Source organism: Physeter macrocephalus, chromosome 3, assembly GCF_002837175.3.
Source record: "Physeter macrocephalus isolate SW-GA chromosome 3, ASM283717v5, whole genome shotgun sequence".
In the NCBI taxonomy this organism is placed as follows: domain Eukaryota; kingdom Metazoa; phylum Chordata; class Mammalia; order Artiodactyla; family Physeteridae; genus Physeter; species Physeter macrocephalus.
In genome coordinates this window covers 5,600,869-5,612,109 of record NC_041216.1, presented here as the reverse complement: position 1 = coordinate 5,612,109, position 11,241 = coordinate 5,600,869, and the positions used below count along the sequence as shown (strand labels likewise).

General features: G+C 41.6%; 1 protein-coding gene across 1 annotated transcript; it reads right to left on the bottom strand.

Annotated features, from left to right (window-relative positions):
* Positions 1–8,838: 8,838 nt before the first annotated feature.
* LOC102974608 (peflin-like) lies at positions 8,839–9,710 on the bottom strand. Its single transcript, XM_055081984.1, is given in 2 exon segments — positions 8,839–9,614; positions 9,617–9,710. Coding segments are annotated over 2 exon segments (870 nt in total).
* Between the last annotated feature and the right edge of the window lie 1,531 nt (positions 9,711–11,241).

Here is an 11,241-nt window from a genome sequence, read left to right as displayed (position 1 = left end):
CGAGCAGGGTCTACTCTTCGTTGTGGTGCGTGGGCTTCTCATTGTGGTGGCTTCTATTGTTGCGGAGCACAGGCTATAGGCATGCGGGATTCAGTAGTTGCGGCACGTGGGCTCAATAGTTGTGGCTCGCAGGCTCTAGAGCACAGGCTTATTAGTTGTGGCACAAGGGCTTAGCTGTTCCATGGCATATGGGATCTTCCCGGACCAGGACTCAAACATGTGTCCCCTGCATTGGCAGGTGGATTCTTAACCACTGCACCACCAAGGAAGCCCTTAATCTCTTTTGTATGCTTAAAAAATTGTAAACAGATTAATTGATGAGAAATAGGTTAGAAGAATATATATTTTCAATTTTGGGCTTATGCATAGGGAATTAATATTTATAATATAAAGATCTCACTAACTGATAAGAAAAGAATAATCCACTTAAAATGAGCAAAAGACAGGAAGAGATAATTCACAGAGGTGCAAATCTTAATGACCTACAGCCATTTGAAAAGATGTTCAAACTGACATGTTAGAGAAATGTAAATTAAAGTTCAATGAAATACTACTTTAGACCCATTGGGCCAGTAAATATTAAAAAGATCAATAGCACCTATTACTGGAGGGGTTTTGAGGAAAAAGTAACCCTCACATATTGCTGTCATAAACGTAAATTTTTTTAGTTCTTTTTGGAAAGCCGCCTGGCAGCATCTTCTATAATTAAAAATATGCAACCATCGTTCCAACTCCTGCAAAATCTATTCTATACAAATAAAAGCACTCATATATAAAGACAAATGTATAATAATGGGTATATTCATTTGCTTGGACTGCTATAACGAAATACCACAGACTGGGTGACTTAAACAACAGAAATTTATTTTCTCACAGTTCTGGAGGGTGGAAGTCCAAGATCAAGGTGCTGGCAGGTTTGGTTTCTCCTGAAGCCTCTCTTTGTTTGGCTTGTATTCGACCACCTTCTAGCTGTGTCCTCACATGGCCTTTCTTGTGCGCTGCACCCCTGCTGTCACTTCCTCTTCTTGTAAGGACAACAGTCCATTGGATTAGGGCCCCACCCCTATGACCTCGCTTAACCTGAATTACCTCTTTAAAGATCCCATCTACAAATAAAGTCACACTGGGGTTAGGACTTCAACATATGAGTCTTGGAATGGGACGCAATTCAGTCCATAACAAGATGTTTACGGTGAAATTGTTCATGGTGATAAAATACTAAAAATAAAAAGAATGTTTATCAAGCATAAGAAGTAATATTGAAAGTCTCTTTGTAGCTGTTAACGTGTTTTGTCCCCCTCATCCCAACTCTTCCCTCTACATCAGAATGGCCACTATCTTGATTTTTTTCCTACTTATCTTTATAGTTATTTTTTTAAATTAATTTTTATTGGAGTATAGTTGATTTATGGTGTCGTGCTACTTTCTGCTGTACAACAATGTGAATCAGTTATAAATATACATATATCCACTCTTTTTTAGATTCTTTTCCCATACAGGTCATTACAGGGTATTGAGTAGAGTTCCCTGTGCTATACAGTAGGTTCTTATTAATTATCTATTTTATATATAATAGTGTGTATATGTCAATCCCAATCTCCCAATTTATTCCTCCCGCCCACCCGCTTCCCACTTGGTAACCATAAGTTTGTTTTCTACATCTGTGACTCTATTTCTGTTTTGTAAATAGGTTCATTTGTACCTTTTTTTTTTTTTTTTTTTTGCGATACGCGGGCCTCTCACTGTTGTTGCCTCTCCCGTTGCTGAGCACAGGCTCTGGACGCGCAGGTTCAGCGGCCACGGCTCACAGGCCCAGCCGCTCCGTGGCATGTGGGATCTTCCCGGACCAGGGCACAAACCCGTGTCCCCTGCATCGGCAGGCGGACTCTCAACCACTGCGCCACCAGGGAAGCCCTGTACCTTTTCTTTAACTTCTATTTTTAAATTTTATTTATTTATTTATTTATTTATTTGGCCGTGTTGGGTCTTAGCTGTGACACGCAGGATCTTTGTTGCGGCCTGCGGAATCTTTCCTTGCAGCGCGCGGGCTTCTCTAGTTGCGGTGTACGGGCTTCTCTCTAGTTGTGGCGTGCGGGCTCCAGGGCGCACGGGCTCAGTAGCTGCAGCGTGCAGGCTTAGTTCCCCTGTGGCATGTGGGATTTTAGTTCCCCGACCAGGGATCAAACCTGCATCCCCTGCATTGGAAGGTGGATTCTTAACCACGGGACCACCAGGGAAGTCCCTGTACCATTTTTTTTAGATTCCAGATATAAGCAATATCATATGATTTTAGTCTTTTTCTGTCTGAATTACTTTGCTCAGTATGACAATCTCTAGGTCCATCCATGTCATGTAGTTATTTTATAAATAAAAATAACTAAAAAATATATATGTATATGAATGTATAGTTGACTCGTGAAAAACTCAGGTTTGAACTTCCAGGATCCACTTATACAGATAAGGAAGGCTGACTAAGTTATATGCTGATTAACCCCCTCCTTATTCAAGAGTCAGCTGTAGATATAGATATAGATATCTGTGTATGTATAAATATGTGCGTATATATAAAATCTAAACAGTATTTTGGAAAATATTGTTAGATTTGTCCTAGGTACTTTATAGTTTTCAAAATATAGTTGATATATTCTTAAAATATTATAATGATATCATTTAAAGGTCTTTATATTATGTTAATTGCTGGTATGTAGCAATTGAATTGGCTTTTGAATATTGATCATAAAGCTGATAAATTTCTTAAATTATTAATTCAAATAAATTGCTTGTAGTTTTTTTTGGGGGGGGGGTGTTTCTATATAAGTAAGCATATTACCTGCATGTAATTTGTTTCGTTTTTTACTTTCCAATTCTTCAAAAAAAAAGTTTTCTTTTTTTACATTTTCTTTTTTTTTGTCCATGCATGCCATGCAGCTTGCGGGATCTTAGTTCCCCAACCAGGGATTGAACCCGGAACCAGCAGTGAAAGCACTGGGTCCTAACCACTGGACCACCAGGGAATTCCCCTTTTTCTTTTTTTAATGTACAGTCTATCACCTCCAGCATAATATTGAGTAGGAATGGTGATGATGGGCATTCTTGTCTTATTTCTGATTCTAAAGAAAAAATGCTTTTAATGTTTCCCTGTTTGTAGTAGAGGGCCCCAAAGATGGCCCTCAAGGGTCATTACCACTTAATATTCACACCCTTGAGTAGTTTCCTCCCTCAGTGAATCAGGGCTGGTTTCTATGATGGTAGAAGTGATGATGTGTGACTTTGAGGCTAGATGATAAAGGGCATTGTGGCTTCCAGCTAAGTACACTGGATTGTTTGCTTTGGGATAAGTCAGCCACCATGTTGTATGAACTCAAGCAGACCTGTGCAGGGGTCCACAAGGAGAGGAATGAAGGCTTCCTGCTAATAGCCTGCACCAACTTGCCAACAATATCAGTGAGACACCTTAAAGTGCATCCTCTAGCCCCAGTCAAGCCTTCGGATGACTGCCACCTCATTAGAGTTTCCGAGCCAGGACCATCCATCCAATTCAAATGCTCTTGAATTTCTATCCCACAGAAATTATAAGAGATAATAAATGTCTGTTGCTAAAACTAAATCACTAAGTTTTGGGGTAATCATTTATATAGCAATAGATCTTTAATGCACTATTTAAATATATTATTTCTCTATAAGTACTACTTTTGCTGCATGCCAAAAATTTTGGCCTGTAATAGTTTGGTTTTAAGTGTATTCTTTTTTCTTTAATTTATTTTTTATTGAAGTATAGTCAATTTACAATATTGTGAAGTATTTTCTAATTTCCATGATGATTTCTAATTTCCATGATGATTTCTTTTTGACCATTGGTCATTTGGAAATATGTATTTTAAATTTCCAGATATATTTTTTGTTTTGTTTTTATTTATCTTTTGGGGGTTTTTCTTAAATATTTTATTCCGGTAAAATATACATACCATGAAATTTGCCATTTGAAGCATTTTTAAATGTACAATTCAGTGGCATTAATTATATTCACAATGTTGTAAAACCATCACAACTATCTATTTCCAAAACTTTTTCATCACCCCAAACAGAAGCTCTATAACCATTAAGCAATAACTCCATGTCTTCCCCACCCCTCAGCCCCACCCCTGGTAACCTCTATTCTATTTTCTGTCTCTATGAATTTTCCTTTTCTAGATATTTCGTTTAAGTTGATTTTTTGTTATTAATCTTTAGCTTAGTTATATTGTGATAAGAAAATGTGATTTGTATGATATGATTTCTCTGAAATGTATTGAGACTTGCTTTATTACTTAATATAAGTCAATTTTTTTAAATATTTTTGTGTTCCTGGAAGGATTGGTACAGTGTTCTATTTAAGTCCATTAGATCAAGCTTCCTAATTATGTTATTTAAGTTGTTTGAATAAGTGTAGGGATATAAGAAGTTAATAAATGTGTTATTATAGTAAGATATTTTAACGTACTCCTCACAATCATTAATATGTAAATATTCAATTAAATTTTTCAAAACTAATCAAGCAGACTTGAAAAGGAATCCAATAAAATGTACAGAAAGAAAAAATGTAATAACCGACATTAGAAATCCATTGGATGGGTTAAATCACAGATTAAAAATGAAAGAAAGATTTACTGACTTAGAAGCTGTGCGTGAAGAAGTTATGCAGAATACAACACAGAAAGAAACCAAGAGAGAGAAAATATAAAACAGAAGTTTAAAGACGAGTGGACAGTAAGAAGATCCAATGTCCATCTAATCAGAGTTCCATCCAGAAGGAGATAACAGAGACTGGAGGAGAGACGCCCTTCAAAAAGGTCATTGTAAGAATATTCCAGAACTGATAAATAATATCAACTCATAATCAGGAATCCAAATGAATACAAGCAGAGTAAATAAATAGAAAGTCATAATAGTGAAACTTTAAAACATCAAAAACAAAGAGAAGACTTAAAAAGCAATGAGAGTCCACTGATATGTACGCTTAAAGACGGTTATCATGGTAAATTTTGTTATGTATATTTTATCACAAAAAAGTTCTGAGAAACTTACAAAGATCAGCAGTTCTAAATTAAAACCTTCAGCAATCTCTGTAACTTGTGGCATGGTGAACTTCAATACTGTGATCTCAGCCAGGCAGCATGCCCCATATATTAATCCTTCCATTTACCTTGCTGTTGGTTTTCTGGCAGTTCAAGGGTTCTTAAATTTCTCTTGTGAAATTAAACAAGGGAAAATATCAAGGATTTTTAGAATCTCTTGTTATTTGCCTAGACTTATTGTCATTGCTATTTACTTTTTCTTGGTTGTACTTTTAATTCCCTCTTTAATTTATTTCAACATATTAAACACAATAAAATTATAGTTTATAGCTGATAATAGCAGTATCTGTGATCTTTATGGGTATGATTCTCTAGTTGGTTGCTTCTGCTTGTAGGCATTTGTTTCTTTGTGTAGTTAGAGACTTTTAAAAAAAATTGTGAGTCATGTTGAAACTTTGTGGGAAAATGTTTGAGGCTTGGATTTAATGATATTCTTCAAGAGGAAGTTTGGGTTTGCTTCTCCCAGATGTCTGTCTGTCCTACCAATCCAGAAACACTTTAAATTTTCATCTTGGAGTGTTTTTGGTCACATAGCTAAAGTGAGTATGTCCCTAGGTAAATATATATGAGTGGAGGTATGGGATAGAGAATTCTCGGGATAGAGAATTTTCAAGAGAGAGAGTTTTTTGTTTGTTTATTTTTTACTTTATGCTGATCCAAGTTAAGATAGACCTGCATCCCCCCCCCCATTTTTGGTTTTTGTTTTTAGTTTACCCACTGCGCATGAGGATATTAGTAGTTTGGGGATTGGAGAGGCTCAGACTTATCCTCTGATTTTACCTTCTGCTCTCCTTAGACTCAGGCTTCCTTACCTCCATAACCCATGAAAACACAGATGCTGGATCACTAGGAATCTGTATATGCCACTGGGGCAAATACGATTCTCACAATTGCTTACTCCTATTTTCTCTTAGGGATTCCTCACATCCAGTCAAGGTCAGTCATGCATTAAAAAAGATTTCTTTACATTTTATCTAGTTTTTGTTTGTTTGTTTATTTTTGTTTTGTTTTTAAGTTCTGCTGTATTGGGTTTTCTGTGAATGGTATGTCTTTTTTCATAAACAAATATCTTTTTAACAACTTATTTTTCCTTTAGGCATAGAATGCTAAAAACCATAAGCAAGGGACTTCCCTGGCAGTTCAGTGGTTAAGACTTCGCCTTCTAATGCAGAGGATGCGGGTTTGATCCCTGGTCGGGGAGCTAAGATCCCACCACATGACTCAAGGCCAAAAAACCAAAATGTAAAACAGAAGCAATACTGTAACAAATTCAATACAGACTTTAAAAATGGTCCATGTCAAAACAAAAAAACAAACAAAACAAAACCATAAGGAAATCTAATTTATTGGGAGGCTTATGTTTGCAGTTCATCTGACCCATTGAGGAAAGAACTCAGCATTTGGGGAACATGTTCCTTGCAATCTGGAAGAATACAATGAGTAACTTGTTGCAGCCTACTTTAAATTTCTTCCTGTTAGAGCCTGACACACTAGGGCCTCAGAGCTGTCCAGGTGGTCATTCTGCATACCTCTAGTGACTCACCTGTACTTTTACCAATCACTATGGATCAGACAAGTAGCTTGGTGGCCAGAAGACACAGAGACATGTCCTGACACCTGCTAGTGGCTGAGGGAGCCTTCACCTGGAAAAGGTGGGAACCTCATTTATGTTGCCCAGTTTGAAAGTTCAACAAACATTCATTGTTTCATACTTTGTGTCAGATTTGGGGCATAACTGCATGGATACAAAGATGAAACAGTGAAGGTTACTGTTCTTGAAGAACTCACAATCTCAGGGCATGCCCTTTAGCAGGGAAAGAGAAAGACACACATTCAGGTTCTTTAAATACATTGTGGTAGGTGTTATGATGTGTGTGAGATAATAGAACATATGTATTGGTCTCTGCACCCAGTTCCTGGCACAGAGCTGCTAAAACCCCTGTAATTTCCTGTGATAAGAACATCTTTCTTTCTAATGGGGTGACTCTGAGTGGGCTCCTGGATGGGGGCTGGTCACCAGAAGGACCAATCCATGATTAGAAGCTTAGAATTTTCAGCCCTACTTCCCCACCCCCACTTCTCTAGTAAGGGTACAGGGATTGGAAATGGAGTTAATAATTGATCATGCCTACATAAGTAAGCCTCTTTAAAATGCCAATAGCATGGGGTTCTGAGAGCTTTCAGGTTGGTGAATACATCCATGTACTGGGAGGGTATGCACCCTAACTCCATGGGGACAGAAGCTCCTGCTCTTGGGACCCTCCCAGACCTCGTCTTATATGTCCTCACCTGCCTGTTCATCTGTATCCTTTATCATAATTTTTAACAAACTGGTAAATATAAGTATTTCCCTGAGTTCTGTGATCCACTCTATCAAATTAATCAAACCCTAGCAGGGGAACGTGGGAACCTCCAATTTGTAACCAAGTGGATAGAAGGTGTGGGTAAACATGTAAAATGGATGGCTAGTGGGAAGCTGCTGCATAGCACAGGGAGATCAGCTCGAAGCTTTGTGACGACCTCGAGGGGTGGGATAGGGAGGGAGGGAGGGAGGCTCAAGAGGGAGGGGATATGGGGATACATGTATACATATAGCTGATTCACTTTGTTGTACAGCAGAAACTAACACAACAATGTAAAGCAGTTATCCAATAAATATATATAAAAAAAAGAAGTTGTGGGTAACCTGGGGACCCACTACTTGGGACTGGCTGACATCTGAAGTGGGGATAGTCTCGTGGGACTGAGCCCTTCACCTGTGGGATCTGACACTCTCTTCAGGGCGATAGTGTCAGAACTGAGTTACATTGTAGGACACCCAGCTGGTGTCACAGAAAATTGCTTGGTGGTCACACATTTGATGACCGGAAGTGTCAGAAGTGAAATGTTCTTTTTTTTTTTTTGGTGGAAAATGTGGAACTCCAGAGTTTTATTCTTGTATTGAAGCTTATAGTTGCACCAAACTTTTGGCCCCAAATGAAAACACACACACACACACACACACACACACACACACACACACACACACACGAAAGCATTGGCGGTGGGTGGTAGCAACTTGTCCCCTGGGGACTGAAGCCAAGCAGAGGATGACAGGCAAGCACGAGGGGTCCATGCTGCAGAGGGGTAGCCTGGCCAAAGATGCCCAGAGAGCAGACTGCCCAAGCTCCCTGAGCAGGCAGCTAGAAGTCAACACACACGGACTTGTGGGGGGTGGAATCCAAGCCACTTGTCCATGGGCAAATCTCTCACCCTGGTCAGATTCCATTTTGGAGAAACTGGGTTCATCTGACAAGACAGCATGGGTGAGGGAACGCAGGTGCTAATGGTAAGAGGCTGATGAACACTTACCCTGACGTCAGGGCATAGAAGGAAAAGCTAGAGGCTGGAGTCAGCTGACTGGACACTAACGCCATTGCAATGACCAGCATCTCTTGCACCTGGCGCAAGGCTGTGCCATTTAAATACTCAGGGATGTGAAAGGACATTCAATTTCCAGTCCTCTCCTAGGTCAGGCCCCTACCTGTGTGGCCTCAGCCCAGGTCCCCACTACTTGGTGGCTATGACGCAGACTCCCAGCCCTCTTTGGGAACAGTGCTGAATCAGGCAAGGGAGAATTCTTTTTCTAGGAAGGGCAGGAAATGAAGAGAGGCCCACATGCTTCTCCCACCCTAGGAGCCAGGAAAAGTCCCTTGGTGCACTCCCCACTTTACAGATGGGCGGGTCATAGCATCCGAGAAGCTGTCATGGTGACGAAGTCCTCGAAGCTGAGCCGAATGTTGCCCTGCACAGCTGTGTCCTTCTCCTGGAAGGCCTCGGTCAGCACCTGCAGCTGGGTGTACACCTGGATGAAGCGATCTAGCTGCATGGCAGGACTGGCGGAGCGCGGGCAGTAGCTGGAGACCAGGAGCTGGGTGAACTGGGGGCTCAGATTGTAGCCCATCTGGGACAGAGCTTGGTGCAGCTCTGTGTAGCTAATGGAGCCCGAGCCGTCCCGGTCATACTGCTGGAAGAGGTTCTTCCACTGCTGGATGAACTTCCACAGGGCTGAGAATCCGTAGACATCAATGCGGCCTGACTTGGTCTTGTCAAACATGTTTATCATCATGAGGCATGTCTCGTCGTTGAACGAGGACCAGTTGGAGTTGACCAGGGCCTGCTTCAGCTCCTTGGTGGAGATATAGCCACTGTGATCGGAGTCCACTGGCTGGAACAAGGAGTAAGCCTCGGGATCCACACAGGGAGCGGTGCCACCTGGAGGAGGTGGTCCCTGTCCATAAGGCCCGGGATGCTGGGCACCATAGGAATTTGGAGGTGGTGGTCCATAGGGGCTCCCTGGGGCCGTGCCACCATATGGTCCTCCTGGAGTTCCAGAAGGGAGCCCCCCAGGGTTGGGGTGTGCATAGGGCCCTCCACCAGCTGGTGGTCCGTAAGGCCCTCCAGGGGCAGGACCTCCTCCATATCCGCCACCATGGGGTACCCTCCTAGCATATTGCCCTCAGCATGAGGGAGTCCAGGGTAGTAGCTACCCGGAGGGGCTCGGGGTGCTTGTCCTCCAGCTCCTGGGCAGCCCTGCCCGTAGGGGTAGCTGGCCATGGCGACTCTGTGAAGTGTTCTGTATGAGTAGAAGAGGAGACACACGGGGGGAAAGACTGGGATTTTCTCCATACACTGTGGGAAGCTCAGAGTTCCAAGAAACGTTTACTTTACCCCGCATCTCCACACAAGGAGCGCTCTGCAGCTCCCAGGTTAATTTCTTTTAGTTACAGCTACAAGAAGAGACAGAGTAGAGTCTCTCTTCCCCTATAGCCAATCTTTAGGAAAAGGAAACGAACTGGCCCAGCCTGAGTCAAATGTCCTCCTTCTGTGGTCCAGTCACTGAGACCAATGCTGGGCATGGATTACATATATGACAGCCAAAGTCTTGAGGGATGGTGTGGTGAGCTGGAAAGATACTTGGCCCTTGTCTTCCTGTAGCACCCAAACCCGAATCAGTCCTACCACCCTACTATGTTCTTTGCCAGAGCAGCTAATAGCTGTAGGAGGGGGGAAAAAAGCCACACAAACAGTTGTAGAAATTTCAAATGCAAAATCGAAATGGGAAAAGATACTTTTTTTTTTTTTTTTTTTTTTTTTTTTGGCTCTGAGGCTTGTGGGATCTTAGTTGCCCATTCAAGGATTGAACCCAGGTCCCTGAAGAGGAAGCACAGAGTCCTAACCACTGTACTGCAAGGGAATTCCCAGGGAAAAGAAGTCTAAGTCTCATGATGTTGGTTGGGTGAGGAGGGATGGTGCTAGGTGTGGTGCTTTACGAAGAAGGCTGGTTCACTGACCCTAGAGGGCCATGATCTTTATATACAATGGAATGCTACTCAGCCATAAAAAAGAACGAAATAATGCCATTTGCAGCAACATGACCTACAGATTATCATACTCAGTGTAGTAAGTCAGAAAGAGAAAGACAGGACTTCCCTGGTGGCGCAGTGGTTAAGAATCTGCCTGCCAGTGCAGGGGACACGGGTTCGAGCCCTGGTCTGGGAAGATCCCACATGCCGCGGAGCAACTAAGCCAGTGTACCACAACTACTGAGCCTGCGCTCTAGAGCCCGCGAGCCACAACTACTGAAGCCTGCGCGCTTAGAGCCAGTGCTCCACAACAAGAGAAGCCACTGCAATGAGAAGCCCGTGCACCACAACAAAGAGTAGCCCTCGCTTGCTGCAACTAGAGAAAGCCTGTGCCCAGCAACAAAGACCTAACACAGGCAAAAATAAAAATAAAAATAGATAAATAAATTTATAAAAAAAAGAAAGAAAAAGACAAATACCATATGATATCACTTATATGTGGAATCTAAACTATGACACAAATGAACTTATTTACAAAACAGAAACAGACTCACAGACATAGAGAACAGACTTGCAGTTGCCAAGGGGGAGGGTGATGGGGGAGGAATGGATTGGGAGCTTGGGATTAGCAGATGCAAAGTATTATATATAGGATGGATAAACAACAAGGTCCTACTGTATAGCACAGGGAACTATATTCAATATCCTGTGATAAACCATAATGGAAAAGAATATGAAAAAGTATATAGGTATAACCGAATCAGTTTGCTGCACAACAGAAA